The sequence below is a fragment of the Pongo pygmaeus genome, chromosome 15 (assembly GCF_028885625.2).
Source record: "Pongo pygmaeus isolate AG05252 chromosome 15, NHGRI_mPonPyg2-v2.0_pri, whole genome shotgun sequence".
In the NCBI taxonomy this organism is placed as follows: domain Eukaryota; kingdom Metazoa; phylum Chordata; class Mammalia; order Primates; family Hominidae; genus Pongo; species Pongo pygmaeus.
Window position 1 is genome coordinate 95,365,975 of NC_072388.2, and position 19,829 is coordinate 95,385,803.

A 19,829-nucleotide genomic window follows, 5' to 3' on the forward strand; every position below is an offset into this window, starting at 1 on the left:
CCTGGTCAATATTGAGGCGGAGCGGCATCAGCGACACTCTCAAGCAGCACTCCTGTGGGGACCTGCCAGATTCTGGACACACGTGTAAGGCTTTCACTGTCAACTACAAGGCAAGAAAGAGAATAGCATTTTTCCACAATAATACGATGACCTTCTTCTCTTTAAAAATAAGAAAAAAAAAGAAAAATTCCTATTCCTATACCGTATGAGAAAAAGAGGAATTGTTTACCCTCTTTCCTTAAAAGACTGAATCAAACATTTTTGGGTCACATGCCCCCATCAATAATCTGACTAAAGGCTGGGCGCGGTGGCTCATGCCGGTAATCTCAACACTTTGGGAGGCTAAGGTGGGAGGATTACTTGAGTTCAGGAGTTCTAGACCAGCCTGTGCAACATAGGAAAACCCCATCTCCACAAAAAAAACAAAAAATTAGCCAGGCATGGTGGTGCATGCCTGTAGTCCCAGCTACTCAGGAGGTTGAATGGGAGGATAGTTTGAGCCCAGGAGGTCAAGGCTGCAGTGAGCCACGATCTGCACTCCAGCCTGGGCCACAGAGTGAGACACTGTCGGGAGGAAAAAAAAAAAACTGCTTAAAGATATATAGACTGTCTTTAGAGGAAAAATTACAAATCGATAATGTTGTACTTAGTAATAGGAGTTTACTGAAACCCTGAAGCTAACCATAGGCCCATATGCCAAAATCAAATTCTGTGAGGGACCTCCAAAGTCCTGAACGAATCATTTCTACCTTACTAAAATATAAAGAGTGTTAGAAATCTGGAACACCTTCAGCAATACTACATATTTTGTACTGATCACTAGGGACTTCTACTTTTCCTCAGATATCAATTTATTAGCAATTAGAGTTAATGGACCCTAGAAGTGACATGCAAAATAATTTTTTAAACATAAAACTTTAAGCAATACATTCAAACGGGATTTTTCACATTAAAATGAGAAAAGATATCTAGTAATTTTTGCTACTTTAACTCTCCTGCAGTTAGATATAATAAAAACACGTTTCCAAAACTAACATAACACAACAATGAGGTTAACTCTTACCATGTTGGAGTGAGCTTTTCGAGGCATTTCTTTACTGCAATACAGGTATAAAAATTTATTCATTTGTGATGTTGCCAAACGATCGCGAATCTCAAGATCCTGAACAATGAACACCTGCCGGGAGACTGGGTGTTCTGAGAGGCTGGAATCACAATCAGGTTTGCATGGGGGGTAGACTTCATGCTGAAACTTCACCTTAACAGATAAGGAGAAAGAACGCAGAACAGTTCTTTACATTTTATTAAATTGTATTTTCTCTTTAAAATGCAAAATATCACTCATCTTTCCTTTGAATTCTACCTCAGCTTACAATTCCACCTTCAAAAAACTCAACATGACATTCCTTCACTTGTTCACTCATTTATTAATCTACAGTGCTCCCTGCTTGTCCAAGGTTTTGCTTTCCACAGTTTCAGTTGCCCATGGTCAACTGAGGTCCAAAAATATTTCAGTATTTTGAAACCAAGAGAAATACCTTTCATATAACTTTTATTGTAGTATAGTGTTAGAATTGTTCTATTTTATTATTCATTATTGTTGTTAATCTCTTACTATGCCTAACTTAGAAATTAAACTTTATCATAGGTATGTATGTATAGGAAAAACACAGGATACATAAAGTTCAGTACTATCTGCAGTTTCAGGCATCCACTGAGGCTATTACCATGTATGCCTGTGGATAAGCGGGACTATGTGGACCCTACCATACACAGAGAAGCTTGACTAATATTTCTATTTGACCTTGGTAAAATCCCTTATTTCCAAGGAAAATTCTCAATAGGAATAAGACATAAAATTATTATCTTGCATACCTATGCAATTGCTTTAAAATGAATCAGCAGAAGCAGGGTTCAAGTTCCAAAAGGAGGCACAGATAGGATTAAATACATGGAACTGTCATCACTACAATATTGCTATGCTAACTATCCTAAAATATGACACTTGGTACAATCTCAGACAAGCTGGTAGAATTAAATGCGTGTGATGCCATCAGTAGTCTGGCCCTACTGGTCTCTAGTCATTCACAAAGGACCTGCCAGATGCACTGTCCAAACACAGGCTTTCCCAGACAGACGCTCTAGGGCGGCATCTCCTCAGTCTGACCCTACCTCAGACTTCCTGAATCAGAAACTCTGGGGTGGAGCCCAGAAACCTGTGTTTTAATAAGCCCTCCAGGGGATTCTGGGCTTGCTCAACTCTGAGAACCACCGCTCTAGCGGTAGCCCAGACAAACAAAAATAAAAGAAAAACACCTCAGTCTTCTTAGAATATTTGAGAATGAAAAAGAGGTAAGAGTTTTATACAAGATCCTTGCACTTTTCCAATCCAAAGGGTTGGGACTTAAGGCTCAAGACTACGTGGTGGGGGATAACAAAAGAACCCCCCCGCCCAATATCCTACTTAAGTGGATTTTTCCTTTCAAATGCCATCTTACCTTGCTTAGCTGTATTTCCATTAAAAAGTCATGGTTCCTTCCTTTTCCCCCACATACTGTATTACGTCCATGTCTTGTGGGTGTGTGAGAAGGCGAACTGTGGGGACTACTAAAAATGAGCAAAAAAAAAAAAACCCTTTTGTTAAAGGAATATTCAAAGTAAGTCAATTAATGACATTAAGTAAAATGATAAGATGAAAGACAAAGTAAGAGTACAAAGCTATCAGAACGCTGCCACAAATTACTAGAAACCAAAACCGTATCTTCTTTACTCTGTAGACACTGAAACACGCATTTTATTATTGCCATTAGAGTAATCATCTGCTTGCTAAATATTCAAAACTACAGGAAAAGCTAATTATGATGCTGGGATCCATATCACAGGATACACTTAGAAATGAGACCTCCTTATAAGCTTCTTGTTACTTTGGAAACCCTTTATAGTCAGAACACAAGTCCTAGGAACTATCCCAACTAATACACGAAATAATTATAGTAAAGTTGGATGTGTTTTAAAGTCACTTTTAAGTAGAAAAAGTTGCTGAACTATAGTGTCAAATGTTACTGCTCCACGCAGCCTCCATATGCCATGCCCCACCTCAATAAGGAAGTCTGCCCCCTACAAGGATTCTGTCCACCTGATTCTCTCCCAGCGACCGGCACACTGCACTTGTCTCACAGGCGCTCAATGACCACTGGCTCTCTGCTCCGTGCCCTGCTGGATGCTGGGGACAGGGCATGCCCAACCCCACCTCCTGACACACTTCCTGCATTTCACTGCCCTCTGTCACTCACATGACTCACAGGACCCACTCATTTTTGTAAAATAGGTACATGGTAGATACCTGAAAATTTCTGCTGAATGAAAATGATGACAGTCAACATTTTAGTAAAAATACGAATAATACAAATAAGTTCACAATTGGAAAACTATAAGAGTGACATTGAAATGACAGTTTTTAATACTACTTTATTAATAATTCTTAAAATGATAAATTCTATTTTTCTTTTTTCTCTCTAAAGGGGAAATGGAAAATTCTGTTTTTCTAAGAAAAGAATATATTGGCCTCCCAAATAAACTTATATAGAAATTAACTTACATATAACTTTTAGCTGGAGAAGTGGGAGGGACTGTTCCAAAATCCTTTCCTCCATAAAGATGCCAGACAAGAGAGACCTCCTTCACCACATAGCGGATCACAGGAATGGGAAAGTGTAAGGGGGCTTTGCTCGTATCGGTCTTCTTAACAGGCAGACTGAAATAATTGTCTCTTATCACAATTGCGTCATCAACCATGATTTTTATAACTGGTTCTTCTTCCTTCTCCTAAAATAAACAAACAGATAACACATACTCTCTTTTCTACTTAGAAACAACTGATTATGCTGCACATCTCAAGGGGCATTCTTGCTTCTACATTCTTGTTAATAATTCCAGTATATAAAATAAGGTGATGGTTACTGACATTAGTCATCACAAAGATATTCTGCTTTATTAACCATAAAATAAACTCTCTTTGTTCTACGTAAACCACTCCATAAGGATTTTTTATGGTTTACAATTCGGCTTTCACTACTTGTTTGATAATAAAAAAGCAATAATTTAGTGTGTGGGTATATTTTTTTTGTTTAAAGTCAATACTGCAAACCAAAAGTTAACAAATTTCAACATATGGATGATATTACCATGTTTTTAATAATAGGTTTATCCTGAGTTTGATTGTTTGGATTTTTAAAAATTTAACCAGAAGGTTCTCAGAACTTTGTAAACGAATACAGTCACCTACTAGACAATTCCTGGAAAGTTTCCAAATACACACACACAACCTATATCTGTACATACACACAAACACACCCCAAACATCAGCCTTCACACAAACTACATCTTATCTTTCCCAATTCTTGGACTAGCAATTCTGTCCAGCAGATCCTTCTGCCATTTAATTTCACGATCCTTGAAGAGTCATCTTACTACATAAAAAATCTGGAGTTCAATAATCTATGTTGGAAATTTTGCAAATGGCATTCTTCTCTGAGTCTTTAGGGGATGTGTCACAGAAATAGTATATTTAAAAAAAAAAACAAAGTAATTCTGAACTATAAGGAATTTACAAAATCAACAGAATTTTCTCCAGGCACCCTTTGGTCAATTCAATTTGTAACACCATTCAAGGCTTCAATAATGTTATTAATTTATTACCTGCATGGCTGCTTTTGGTGCAAAAAGAATGCAAAAGTCATCATTCTCAGTGGGCACACCTGTCATTGCATCACTGATGAAATGGTGAGAGAATGAGGCATAAGTGGGGCCGGGCTCCTGGGATACATTCCCACTCTCATCAGGAAACAGGAAGAGGTCTGAACAACATGGCTCCTGAATTTGAGATTTTTCATCCAAAACACCTAGATAAAAAGATTACAACATTTTGGCACACTTTGAAATATCAACAAGAACAAGCATTTTAACCATGTGTCAGATATATGTTGTGTGCTTTTACCTGCAATATCTCACTTATTTCCTAAAATAAGTCTATGAATCTGAGGCTTAAAGAGAGCTTAAGTAACATGCACCAAAACACCTCAGCAAGAGTCAGAAATACATCAAAAACCACTAATAGGCCAGGCATGGTGGCTCACGCCTGTAATCCCAGCACTTTAGAAGGCCGAGATGGGTGGATCACCTGAGGTCAGGAATTACAGACCAGCCTGGCCAACATGATGAAACCCTGTCTCTATTAAAACTACAAAAATCAGCTGGGCATGGTGACACACACCTGCAGTCCCAGCTACCTGGGAGGCCGAGGTAGGAGAATTGTTTGAAGCCGGGAGGTGGAGGTTGCAGTGAGCTGACATCACACCACTGCACTCTAGCCTGGGTGACAGACCAAGACCCTGTCAAAAAAAAAAAAAAAAAAAAAAAAAAACTAATAAAAAGACAAATGATAAATTTGAAATGGCAATGTCATAAAGACAGTTTCCTCCCAGTTAGTTGGCGTTGGGGAAGCTCAGCAGTTGCTGGTTAGTGTTGACTGGAGTTTTGCTTTAGCCAGGATTTCACCTTTGACAATTCTGTCCTATAGGCGGAGCTCTGGAAGAAACTTCTTGGACAATATTACAATGCGAAGGGAAACTGGTTACATTTAGCAGAGCCTAAATGTAGGGGGAGGGAAGGGGAAGGAGAGGGAAGAATAGCTGTTGAGCAAGCATTAGGTGGCAGAGGAGGCAGCGATTCAAGTATGAAAAGAAGACCTCTTCCTGGGGCCTGGGATACCCAAACTGGATACCTAATCTTAGGTAGCTATCGCAAAAGATTATATGTGCACCAAAATCTGCATGTCAACATATATTTTAATATGTTTATATTACATATTAAGAGTCACTCATTCTTTCCCCATTCATTCATTAAAACCAAACACTGTGATGAGGCTGAGAACACTAAGCTGAATCAAGAGACATACTGGCTTTAAGAGACTCACAGATTAGATTTTAAATTCTTCTACAGCAGTACCTCAGAATTACTCTCATCCTTACAGGTACCCAGGGCCTAGTAAAGAATCTTGTATATTGAAGCCATCTAGTAAATAATCACTAAATATTCTTTCCCATGTAATTAAGGTAGCTGCATATATATATATATATACACATCCACACACACAAATATAAAATATATATAAATATATTTATTTATATATAAATATATTTATTTATAAATAAATATATTTATTTTTATATATATACACACACACACACACACACACACACACAAATATTTATTTTTTGAGACAGAATCTCGCTCTATTACCCAGGCTGGAGTGCAGTGGCACAATCTTCACTCACTGCAACCTCCGTCTCCTGGGCTCAGGTGATCCTCCCACCCCACCTAAGCCTCCCAAGTATCTGGGACTATAGGCGCCTGCCAACACATCCCACATCTAGCTTTTTTTTTTTTTTAATTGGAGAGATGGGGTTTCACCATGTTGCCCTGGCTGGTCTCAAACTCCCGAGTTCAAGTGATCCACCTGCCTCAGCCTCCCAAAGTGCTAGGATTACAGGCATGAGCCACTGTGCCCAGCCTAGCTGCTAATATTTATTACAAATAATGTAGTACATAGAACACTAAAAGCCCCAGTTTGCTTCCTTAGTTCTAATTTATCCTAAATTAGTAAGAAAGCAACAGTTCACACTAGACTTTTACAACACCATGAAATAATTTTTAATTAAGATTTCCCAATATATAGCTACAGCTATGACCATTCAATTTGAAAAAAATACTGTTGAAATAGAGGCTTTAAAATGTTTACCTGCTTCCCTTTGGCTTTCAAGGATCTCGAATCACCTGGGTCCCTCTTTGCTTATCCAACTTTATTATCTAATTCTTTTCAATAAGAGAACTTTTGTTTTAGTAAGAGCCTGAATGTCATGGCTAAATAACTGAGGCTCACGCATGCCTTTGTCTGTGCTCTGTTGATGTTAATGCCCTTGCCAAGATTACCTTCTCCTCCTTCTTTACATACCTAAATCCCATCCACTTTTAAAAAGCCAAGCCATCTTACTTTACTAAAGTCTAATAAAATTATCCCAATCCTTTCCACACAGTAAAGGATATGCCACATTTGAAGTGTTTTCTTACATCATTTATCAATCAGTCTAAGTACTGGCACCAGTCTTGTGCCCACTTGTTTTACTAGGCTACAAGCTACCAGAAAACATAAGCACTGCCTTCTACTCACTCTGTATTCCCAACACCATCCTGGCCAGAGTTACCTATTTACTAGACACTGAGTAGACACAAGCTGAATGATTAACAGATATCCATAAAAACTCATATGCGTCTTTAATAAGTGACTTATTAAATTTATGAGAACACAAATAATGTAAGCCCCAACATTAACAGCAGTGCTCCCTGAGAAGAGTCCTGGTCTTACCATTAGCCTGTGGTTTTACTGACGAGGTGGCTTGTTGCATGTCGATCTCCTCCATAGCATCACTCATCAGATCTCGTAACATTTGTTGATCTGCTTCAGGAAGTACTGGACCACGTGAGGATGATCGACCACTGGAATCTACCTATAGCCAAAAAACCTAATTAAAAATAACTGAAAATGCTCTTAAGAACCAAACTACTTACATTTATCTTATCCCAGAAATACATTACACTGTACAAAAACATCAGAAATAGAAACCTACTCATTTTTCTATGCCCAGCAGCTGTTATATTTCAAGTTTTTAGTATTATCACCCTAACAAATACTGGCAAAGAGCAATAAATGTGTCATCACCTCAAAGCAAGCACAGTGAACTGGGATCTTGAAGAGGCAACACATTTGAAAACAGGGAAGTTGAACAAACTGCAGTAAAGCTGGGAAAGAGGGGATAACTAAATAAGTTTGATCTCAACTCTGATGGTTGCAATGACTTTCATCCCTTTGACATAAAGCTCCTGTAGGATGAAGCCTCATTTCTTGGACACCTAACAACAGTAGGGGGCACACACAGCAGGGGAAATCTACTAAACGGTGATTCAGAGTTCAGTTCCAGCACCAAATACTTAACCATTTTGGTTGGTGAACTGTAGATTCATTAAACCCAGATCGTGCTTTTTATATGTGAGCATGACTCTAAAACAACAAGTTCCAAGCTGAAAGGGATAATTTAAAATAAGAAGAATGTTTTTTAAAAGGGAATAAACAGTAGGGCGGGTGTCATAAGTCACCTTATCGTGAGAATACAGCAGGAAAAGGAGTCACAAACAGAATGTAACACAAATAAAGTGTAAAATAATCCTGAACAAAAGATAACAAGCACAATGCCAGTCAGGCCTTTACTAGAGTACATAACAGAGGCTCTAGAACCTAAAGGGACTGAGATTTCTGTTCATAAGAGAGACCACAAAGAATAACACTTAAAAAGAAAAAATGCTAAACAAACGGGACATTCTTCAATCTGGACATAAGAGAAGTTAGAAAGGTGACACGTGGCAGAAAAGTACATTGAACTGGACACCAAAATATCTGGGTTTGTTGCTATTTCTGCTACTCTTTAGGGCAATCATCTAAATTCTCTGGGTCTCACTAATTTTTAACCTCTCTATCTCACCAGGTCATCATGAAAGGAAATGGAAGTCATATATGAGAAAGTACATTGAAAACTGGATTGTCTTAGAGATAAGAAATAGGGAAAATATGATGATATAAGTAAGTCTTCTGGTAACAATACTAACACCTGCCATCTATCTTTTCATAGCATTTTTACATACAACTTGCATAGAACAAGCTTTTGCATGATAAATGTTTTCTTTCTTCCCTTAGGACAGATGAAAATAACAAGTCTAGAAAAAAAAAAAGTATGATATTTATTAGGAAGATTAACGGAAACAAAGAATATCAAAACAGCAGAATGGTTTTCCAAAAAGGCCCATGAAATCACCCTTTCAGACCCCATTATTCTGAAGGTAAAGAACAGATGAATGACTTTCAAAGTTTCTTTTCTACCTTATGACTGTCATGAAGACCTCAATAATGTAAACATGTCACGACATGGCAAGGACTGGAGGAATCACATTGCTGACTGTACCTTAGACCTTCTTTGAAAGGCTCCAGGCTTCATATCTGCCTTGTTAGGTGTCTGCAAGTCACCATAGCTTGCAATGTACTGAATGAGATTCATTAACGCAGCACAAGAGTCTGAGCACGTTCTGATATGGACAACATCGCTGGAACAGTGTAACTCAAAGCGGGGCTCAGTCTGGACAAGACACAGAAAAAGGGATGAAAATGTTTTCCAAATGAGACAAAAGTTTCTTTTTTTGCATAGATTTACATTAAATAAGATATATGATAATCTGTCTCGCTACATAAAAAAAGTATTTAAATAAACCCATTTTTAATATATTTACTCTATTTCTGACCAAAATTAGGTACACGGAAAAATGTTAAACTCAATTTTTTTATCTCTTAAAAAATAGAACTTAAAATTTTCATTTATTTTAATAACTTACTTGCTCTCCATCAGAATCAGACTTCACTGCAGTTATGGTTAACTCCAAAAGCCCCATATCCATCACACGAACATAATCTAAAATTTTTAAAATTAAGAAAATCTCTTGAGTACAGCTTTCAAAAATGTGTATCCAACCAACACCAAATACAACTAGCATTCCTTTAAAATTCATTGCAGAGAGCACTACAAATAATTATAATGCAATGAAAATATAGTTTCATTCCACAGAAGTCCTAAAATTCACTTTATTTTTTGTTAGAAACAAAAATTATCTTAAATAAAAACTTGTAGTATATATAGTAATTTGATGTACTTAACTAGCATTATAAGAACATTACAATTTCAAACTGAAAAACCAGTATCTGAAAAACGAAGCTGTGAATATATACCACATGATCACTATATACTTAAAGACCCTTTAATCTTTAAGGATCTTTAATAAGATTCTTAGTTCACTAGCATTATCCCAGAGTAAAATGCTTTAAAATTATTCACACACAAAAATAAAGCAGAATTCATCTACTCCATTTGTTTTTTAACTCTTACCTCTATTCAGATTTATAGTGACAGTATTGCATTTGTCAGATAGATGTAAAGCAGCTTCATCCAAGATTATTCTGAGGCAAGAAAGACAAAACCAACATCTGAAAAACTAAGCTTTGAGTATCATACCCCATAACCACTATATGCTTAAATTGCATCATTCTTTCTGGTATGAACATCGTTGAAATCATAAGCAGTTTCTAAATTATAACTGTCATCTAACATTTTTTAAAAACTGTTTATGAATGCTAGGAATATTTAAATGGTGTAAAGAATTAGATTAAATCATCTACTCAAATTAATTCTAAATTTTTGGCAGTTTTTAAAGAGATGCCCAAATTCACAAGGTTTAAACTATAGTATAAAGACAGAGTGGGCCAGATGTAGTGGCTCACACCTGTAATCCCAGCTGTTTGGGAGGACAAGGCAGGAGGACCACCTGAGGCCAGGAGTTCTCAGCTAGCCTGGGCAACATAGCAAGACCCCTTCTCTACAAAAACAAAATTTTTTTTTTTAATCAGCCAGGGATAGTGGCACACGTCTATAGTCCTAGCTACTCAGTAGGGTGAAGGCAGAAGATCACTTGAGCTCAGGAGTTGAAAGCTGTAATAAGCTGTGATCATGCCACTGCATTCCAGCCTGGGCCACACAGAGCAAGACCCTGTCTCTAAAAAATAAAAAAATTAAATAAAAATTATAAAGTGTATCAGGTACTATGGGAAGTTTACCATACGTTTTAAAATGCAAACTTTTTAAAGAATCTCCAGAATTAATTTCTTCCCTAAAAATGAAATGCAATAATAAATGGGTAGATGAAACATGTCACCTGAGAAAAATTGGGTAATTTGGGTAAAAGGTTATAACTATTAGTAAAAGAACGTTTAACAAAAAATTGAGACTTTAAAAAAATGGTTTAGGTAAATATCAACTGGTATGTTTTGAACAGCTTTATTTAGTATACAATGAAGTTTACACAGGTACCTGAGAGTAGAGGAAGATTTATCCAATGCAACGCTACTGGAAACACTGAATGTTTCCACAGTAAGAAGAGATCGGATTGGCAAATAAAGGGGTCTAATGCCAAAGAGAAACAAAAGAACATCAATTTGATACGGCTCCAGAAACTCTATTAAAAACAACAACAACAACAACAATTTGAACCTTAACTCTACTGAATTATGTATTTTTTTCAAAATTTAGTAGTATTTTAAATAAAACTTTATTTTGTTCCATTTGTGAACTTACCTATAATCAAGTGCACAGCTCCAAAGATGAACATGAAAAGTTGTAAATGAAGTTGGAGGATTATATCCCAAAACAGGTTCATCAGCAATATTCAAGAAGTATAAAATCTATAATCACAAAAAATTAAAACGCCCTGCTTTAGAAGAAAAAAAAGGTTTCATATAATATCCTTAATACCAATGTAAACCAGAATATCTCACAGAAAAAATCATTTAATTGGAAAATCATAATGGTAAAAGGAAAAAAATCATCATTTTGAAGGAACTAGTTTCAAAAAGTACTTGCATCAGAAAAGAAGGTAATGGATACTGATGGATGTGTTCATTTGTTTGACTATAATAAGCATTTTACTATGCATATCAAAACATGTTATTCACCTTATATACAATAAAAATAAATTTTTTAAAAGTATTTGCAAAATTAGAATTTGAAATGAAGCCTATCCAACAACTCCAATGTTACAGAAATCTTAGAAAATCATACCTTATGAAATTAATAACAATGTATGCATAATATAATTTCATATTTTTTAGCTTGGAACAATTCTCGGAAAAAATAAATTTTGCTAAAGACTGCTTAAAACTATCAATCTGGTTTCCTATATAACTCATTGTGTGTGGGGGCGATTGGTTTTTCATATAAGTCATTGTTGAAAGAAGCTCTTTTTCCTTAATTTATACCTAGCTCAGTCTAAAAACCAGTCCCTCTCACCAACATCTATTCTTTTCATATTTCTAATCCAAACAAATAAGGAGGTTCTGCTAAATGTCTCCCTTCCAGCTGGTTATTCACCCTAACCACTTCTCTACTCCTACCAGATAGAAAGTCAGACAGATATCCTCATGTTTCCTAAATGCTTTCATGAGAAAAGAATTTTGAAAACATTCAAGTTTTTAAATAATGTATTATTTTCCCAGCACAATTAAGAAGTTCTCCTTTACAAGAAACATGAGAAGCAATCATAATGCACTAGTTTTCATTCTCACGTAAGGAAAAGCTAACTTCTTACTCAAAGTCTCCTCTGAAAAATAACCAATTTTATTTTATTACCATAAAAAGTTGTTGAACTGGAAATTAATGAGAGAAATCCTGATAAAATGCTTTAAAGCAACATCATATTATTGGCCTAGGGAATTATATGGAAATATTGCACTTAAAGAACTTCTGATTATAAAAGCAATTCAACACACCATTCACCTGCTCCTCTACGCCAGGCATTCTACAAGTCCTGGGATACAGAGTCCCTTCCCTTCCTTTAATGACATATAAGATAACTCTGTCATTGAGAGGTTTTGAGGACCACACTTTAAGGTAAAAAACCAATTACATTCTGAGGTGATAATACTGTTTTGTTTTGTTTTTTGAGACAGAGCTTCACTCTTGTCGCCAGACTGGAGTGCAGTGGCATAATCTCAGCTCACTGCAATCTCTGCCTCCCTGGTTCAAGCAATTCTCCTGCCTCAGCCTCCCGAGTAGCTGGGATTACAGGTGCATTCCACTACGCCCAGCTAATTTTTGTATTTTTAGTAGAGACGGGGTTGACCAAGCTGGTCTCGAATTCCTGACCTCAGGTGATCCACCTGACTCAGCCTCTCAAAGTGCTGGGATTACAGGCACAAGCCACCGTGCCCGGCCAATACTGTTATATTTCTTAATCTAAACGGTGGTGACACAGTAGTATTCACTTAATGATAATTCACTGAGCTGAACATTTATGACTTACAAACTTTTCAGTATGTGTATTAGATGTCAACACAAATTTTTAAATAAATTAACACATACATAACAGCTCTCTTACCTGCTCATGCCAGCTAAGCCCAGAAGGAAGCATTCTATGCTGGAGAGTGGCTCCTTTCAGTCCTATGGCAATGAGAAATTCCTATACAGAACAAGACAAAGAATGACATTTACCACCTATGTAATCCTATAACTCAAAAGTTTTTCCAAGAAAATAAATATGCTGCCTTTTATTTAATTATTTTTAGCTAGAATCAAATCAACAGTGGCATAAAAGTACAAAACACAAACCTTTGTATTGGACTCTGATTTATCAGACAATATTTTAACGGCAACAGACAGCATATTCAAACTGTCTCCTCCAACTCCATCTGAAGAAGTTTTACTGAGGCCATCTTCTTCAGAGGAATAAATAGTAGGTTCCAACCAGTGTGGGCGGGTTGAGCTGGGAAGTCGTGTTTCTGTCGGGGGAATCACTCCATCCACTATGCCTAGAGATCCACATTGAGGTAAAAATAGTAACAAAATGATTACTTGAAATTAGCTAATCAACTTACATGACTCAAAACAAAAATCCATGTACTTCCACTGAATATAACTTAAGGAGGCATGATGACAAAAACCAGCATGGCATTAATAATCCACTCCTCTTTGCTAATGTTAGTATGACTGACAGTGCACAGCTTAAAGAAACAAAAGATTCTGAAATGCTAGGAAAATTAAATAGAAAACTATCACAAACATCTCACGTCTATGAAACAAGGTAAACTCAGGTAACTGCTCAAAAAATGGTAAGTTCTATATCTGGAACCAAAAGGAAATATTCCTTAAAGGAGAATAAAGAACATAAAGTCCCATCGACTGATGAATGGATACATAAGATGTGATCTATCTTTACAGTGGAATATTATTTGGCAATAAAGGGAGAATAAAGAACATAAAGTCCCATCGACTGATGAATGGATACATAAGATGTGATCTATCTTTACAGTGGAATATTATTTGGCAATAAAAAGGAATAAAGTACAGATACAACTTGGATGAATCTTGAAAGCGTGTCAAATGTAAGAAACCAGTCGAAAAGGCCAAATATTGTATGATTCCATTTATAAGAAACTTCTGAATATGCAAATCCATAGAAACAGAGTGTAGGTTAGTGTGTTTACGGGAAGGAGAGAGCGGAAGGGGTCAAAGGTATCACTAAAGTGTATGAAATTTCTTCATGGGTTAATAAACATGTTTTAAAATTGACTCTGGTGACGGTTGCACAACTCCTGTGAAATACTAAAAACCACTGAAAGGTACACTTTAAATGAGTATGGTGTGTGAATTATACCTCAACAAAGCTATTGCAAAAAAAGAACCTGAAGTTGACTTCTAATTTGTAAATATTACTTTGACAGCAGAATGAGAACCCTCCACAGAAAATAATTTCTAATACCAAAGTTCTGTTCTCAATATTCTTTGTTAAACAAGAAATTTAAACATGTCTAAAGAGAAGAAACCAAGACACATGTTTGTCCTACCTTTATGGTACAGACTGAAACTGCTAGAATGAAGGCAAACGTAGTGCTTGTCATCAAAACCTTCATATTTTGTCACGCAAAATAACGAACCACTATTGAACTCTAACCAGAATTCACCATGCTTGTTTTCCAACAGATCTCCATTATCTTGCTAGTAAAAAGATCAGAAAAATACAGAAGTTATTACTTAAATGCAGAAAAGTAAGCATGTTCCTTGAGATGCTCTTTGCTGATTCAGCTTAGGAAAATCTCCCATACCGCAGCAAAGCAGTCTAATCCTTGAACTATTCAATATCATGGTATAAAATAAAACTGGATAACTTAAATGCTATGTGGAACCTCCGCTATCAGATGAATCTCTGTACTTTGTTGTCACCCCAGAAGCAGAATTAGCATCTGTTTTCCAAAGGCAGAGCCACACAAAGTTTGATCTGCAACGAAAGCTAAATCCCCAAAGTTGCTATCATCATGGTCTGCCCCAGAACACTGGTCTTCATCAGTCCCTGAAACAACCTCAAAATATCAAATACTTCAATCACTAGATATATATCCTAGCAGATTTATTTAAAATAAGATACATTTGAAAAAACACTTCGGATTTGTAAACCTCACCTTCACATCTGTGAACACTGCTATTAATCCATGATTAATATTCAGAAGAACTGAGAGAAAACTCTGAGAGTTCTTGTTCTGAGAGTCTAATTTTTTTTTCCTGCGAGAACGATAGTTGGGATCAACAGTGGAAAAATACTGCAAAGTTTCCTCCTCAGATCCACTTTCCTCATCTATGAGAAATAAACATACAATTACATTCTGATAGAATATTAAAACAGCAACGTAAAAATGATCACGAAAATATTTCATATAACCTGCTTAGTTTTACAAAGACTATGGTGTGAACATAGAAATATATATTGTTTTTCTCTTTAGCCTTGAACTTCAAACAATGTGCACACTATCATTCTAAAGAGAACATATTTAAGTGATAATGATATTCTCAATATACAGATAGAAATGAGGAAATATTCTTATTAATTACTAAAAGAAATTGCAAAATAGTTACAATGAAACATAAAGATTTTTAAATCCACAATTCAAAGGTTAGTACTTTGTTAATTGATAAACTAGGCATTTTAAATCAAAACAAATTAAAAATATATTACCATAGTGAACTGCAGATTTAAATGCACTAAAACTATCTTTGTTGAAAGTATTAATGAGCTGACTGGCTACTGAAAGCCCAATGCCATAGGAAATATTCTCGAATGTCTCCACTGGTGAAGGAGCTGTTGGTTCCCACAGTAGCAAGTCATTAAAGATCCTATAAAGACAAAAGTTGAAAAATAAGTACTTAACTCCTAGTTCAACAGAAGGCAAACTTAAAAAAAAAATCCTTTTAAAAGATCATATGAACAATAATTTTTAAACGGCAAAATGGAAATTAGATCCTACAAGAATTTGGAAAAACAACAAAAATAACAACTGCGTTCTTTCAATGAAAAAATAACTGATATGGCTATAATGCAGGGCAGTGACAAAAGAATCTGCACAATTAGATACCTAAATAGATACTTGCCTAATTTTACCTGTGTTATATACATCAAATTACAAATGCATATTATATTTCAAAATATACCTTAGAGACAGAAGCTCATGAAAAATAAAAACCCACAAAGAACAGAAAAGGAGGACAGCTCACCTATATGAGAGCACTTTGTAAACATCATCTCACTGACCCTCCCTCAGTCCTGTGGGGTGTCCAGGGCAGAATCACTATTCTCACTTTACACTTGAAGAAACTGTCTCATAAAGGTTATGTGACCTTCCCAAAGTCACATGGCTAATTAGTGGAAAAATGGGGATGAAAGTCCAGATTATGTAGATTACATCCAGCTCCCAATTCAGTTCTTTTTTTAAGGCAAGTATTTATCTGTGGGACCAATTCAGTTCTTTCCCTAGAAATACCTGATTTTTCTCTCATCAACAACAGAAAGCACAGCTTCACCGGGAAGACTTCATGAGATAAAGAATGCATATGGAGCAAAAAATAAGGAGAGAAAAACCCTTATAACTAGCGAGACTAGCCCAATCAATACTGGCAACCAATGGGAAGGCATATGTCATACCTAGGCTGTCACCACATCCTACTTTTTCAAAGAACTACCTGTCACTGCTCAGATGCCCCTCTGTCCTAGCCTCCTCCCCTCATCCATCCTCGAAGCTTTCAAGAAAACTCAAACTTCACCATGTCTTCTAGTAAGCCCATTGTAAGATCTGGACCCACAGCATATGCTTCACACAGACCCACTTAAATCACAGCACCTACAGCACCCTGCTGAATTTCCTCGTTTCCCCTTTTTAGAGTGCAAGCCGCCCAAGAGAGGGACTTGTGTCGATCATCTCTACATGTGCCTAGCACAGTGGCTGTCACATAACAGGCATGGACAGTTGGTGAGGACAGTGCATGACTCACATGGAAGTGCTGCCAAAACCCTGACTCATCGTAAAGCCTGGTGTGAATACCAGTCAAGGTGCCACGTGGTGAGGCAGCCCTGCCCCCTTCTGTGAGAAGCCACTGCTGGGACAATTCCTGAGCTTCTGAAGTCCTAGAAGGTGTACACCAGGACTGAGAATTGCGACTCTCAGGAGATTATAATCCACCCACCTATTATGTTCTCCTTATTTATATTTTGGTCTAAACACAGTCCTGATACCATTAGTACTATCAAATATTGGATGGTGCTTGTAATATCAAGAAATATCAAGAAAGAAAACAATGATTAAGATACATAAGGACGTATCACCATGACTCTGTGTCTATGAGGCTGAAACAAAATAGATGCTCAGTACATATTTAATGAAAGCAATTAGAATTCTTTTTTATATTCTATTTTAAATAATTTTTGACACCGAAAAAATTCTCCTGTACCTAAAACCACATTGCTAAAAACAGCCTGTTGACCAAGGTACTAAAGGAGTAAACCAACATTTTAAATATATAAAGGCAGAGTTGGTTATAACTCCTGCTCAGAAAAAAATAAATAAATAAAAGGATAGTATTGACATATTAAGTAAAACTTGAATGGGGTATGAGGATTATATGGTAGTATGTATCCAGTTTAGCTTCCTGCTTCTGCGAGCTGAATTACCAGTTAACGTAGAATGTCCTTGTATGTGGGAAATACGCATTCAAGTACTAAACATTGAAGGGACTCAGGTCAGCAACTTACTCTCAGATGGTTAGGGCACGGGGAGTTCTTTGTACTATAAAGCAAATCTTCTCTGAGAATGTTTGAAAATTATTTAAACAGTATTAATTTGAAAATACAAAGCCAGATAAGGGGCAAAGGAAAAGGATGCAAACCCTGAGGAAGTTAGATATGAGATTTATATGATCCCAGAGAGTGAGGGAGCGCTTCAGTATTTATGCAATTCTAGGGGCCTGAGAGACCAAAAAGTGGTTAGTGGAAGGTATTTAATAGAATAGAAACTCTCTTAAGCAATCCATTAAACCAGCTACCCAGATTAACAGATACATACTCTAATACACGTTCTAATACATACTCCCTGACTTAAGCAGTCAGCTACCCAATTACCCCCAAGTGCCACAACAACGGAAGCCCCCAATATGCTAACTGCCTGCTGCTGGTGGACATCTCTCTAGCAGAGCTGAGAACCGTTCCTATCAGTGGAGTTATATATTTCATATACTCGCCAAAGACCAACTGTGTCTGGCTTCAAATCTGCTTGTATTTGTTACTTTTAAGTACAGTTTAAATAAAAACTGTGCTGTTTTCATTAATACAGACTGGGGTAAAAAAAAAATCTTAAAAACCTACAAAGATTCTCCTCTTACATATCTCTGAAAAAATTTTTTTCACTCCACTTTAAAGAAACTGGAACTAAAAACGGTAGACAATGCCTTCTGGGTACACTTTACGCAAAAAAAAGACAAAATAGTCAGATGCCACATGCAGGATTAAAAAAAAGAAAAGGGGGAAAAAAAAGAACATAGAATTCCAATCAGTGGCTCATATTCAAAGAAAAGGCCTTGTCCTGTATTTAGAAATGAAGTGGTAAATAAATATACATTTATAAAGTGAATGTTTAAGGTATGTATTACTGTTCTTGATGCCCTGATTTAATCAAAAGCAATCTGCTCAGTCAATGCAGAATGAGGAAAAAAATAGGTCAGGTCTTTTTGATCTCTGGGCTAGGCCCTGAAAGAGTCATTTCATTTCCCTCAATCTCAGCCTTGCACATACATCAGCTCTTTGCAGACATCCCTGAACTATGAAATGAAAGGAGGGGCCTAGAGATCAGTCATTTTGAAACTGCAGATCATATATAAACAAACCCCAACATTTGAAAACAATTTGAAACCTCTCTAATGTGAATTTAATATAAATTAGGTGCTATTTATAATGTATATTATAAAACAAATATAAAAATATAAGTTTTAAAAGATTATTGTTAAAGTTAAACATAAGTGGTAACATTTTCTTCCTATACCAGAGTGGACTGTTCTCTGAATCTCATTTTCAAGACCACTGAAGTAATGTGAACCCTAGAAGAATCCTGGAACTTAATTTTCTGATTCTAAGAGCAAAAGTCAATAGCACCCAGTGAGAAAACCCAGGGTTTATTACTAACATTTAAGGAATAAATACCAAGTGGTATCTGATACCAAGTAAACCTACAGCAGAAACAACAGTCTGAAGTTTCTGAAGATTAATGGAAACTAGAATAACTTGTCTACATGTAGGAAGCTTGTGATGACAAACACTAAGGACTTCTTTTTCTAGAAACCCACACGACAATCTTTCAGGTATGCTACGGAGAAATCCCTTCAGTGGGTGGGAATTACAACAGACAACCACTAAGTTCTTACGATATGCCATACACTATTCTCAGAATTTTCCAAGTGTTATATCATTTAATCCTCCAAACAACCCTTATAGGTGGGAGCCAGGATCATCTCCATTTTACAGATGAGGATGCTGAGTCTTACAGAGGCTAAACTGCTCAAGGCCTTCAGAGTCTATGACCTAGAATTCCATTTGTATCAAAATACCTGGCTGGCATAAATATTGAGGGGTATCTAAATATAATAAATTTAAATTTTGTACACGTTCACAGAATTTTGAATTCCAACAAGATATCTTTTTGAATGCTGAAGAAAAGATGCTTCTTGTGCAATGACTGGGGTTCTGATTCTACTCCAGCATTGGCTACCTGTATTAGCATCTCTTAACTCTTCACGTCACCGCACGTAAAGAAA

General features: G+C 36.4%; 1 protein-coding gene across 6 annotated transcripts in view; it reads right to left on the reverse strand.

Annotated features, from left to right (window-relative positions):
- ATG2B (autophagy related 2B) overlaps window positions 1-19,829 on the reverse strand; it is an 80,515-nt gene that overhangs the window by 19,288 nt on the left and 41,398 nt on the right. For all 6 annotated transcript variants that reach the window (XM_054447949.2, XM_063652051.1, XM_063652054.1 and 3 more), the window contains 16 exons: window positions 15,712-15,869; window positions 15,161-15,333; window positions 14,549-14,699; window positions 13,314-13,513; window positions 13,084-13,164; window positions 11,286-11,392; window positions 11,022-11,114; window positions 10,044-10,114; window positions 9,496-9,572; window positions 9,072-9,242; window positions 7,424-7,565; window positions 4,699-4,901; window positions 3,599-3,825; window positions 2,499-2,607; window positions 1,064-1,258; window positions 2-103 (listed from right to left, as the gene is read on the reverse strand). In XM_054447949.2, coding sequence (XP_054303924.1) covers window positions 2-103; window positions 1,064-1,258; window positions 2,499-2,607; window positions 3,599-3,825; window positions 4,699-4,901; window positions 7,424-7,565; window positions 9,072-9,242; window positions 9,496-9,572; window positions 10,044-10,114; window positions 11,022-11,114; window positions 11,286-11,392; window positions 13,084-13,164; window positions 13,314-13,513; window positions 14,549-14,699; window positions 15,161-15,333; window positions 15,712-15,869 — 2,260 coding nt within the window. The remainder of the gene's footprint in view (window position 1; window positions 104-1,063; window positions 1,259-2,498; window positions 2,608-3,598; window positions 3,826-4,698; window positions 4,902-7,423; window positions 7,566-9,071; window positions 9,243-9,495; window positions 9,573-10,043; window positions 10,115-11,021; window positions 11,115-11,285; window positions 11,393-13,083; window positions 13,165-13,313; window positions 13,514-14,548; window positions 14,700-15,160; window positions 15,334-15,711; window positions 15,870-19,829) is intronic.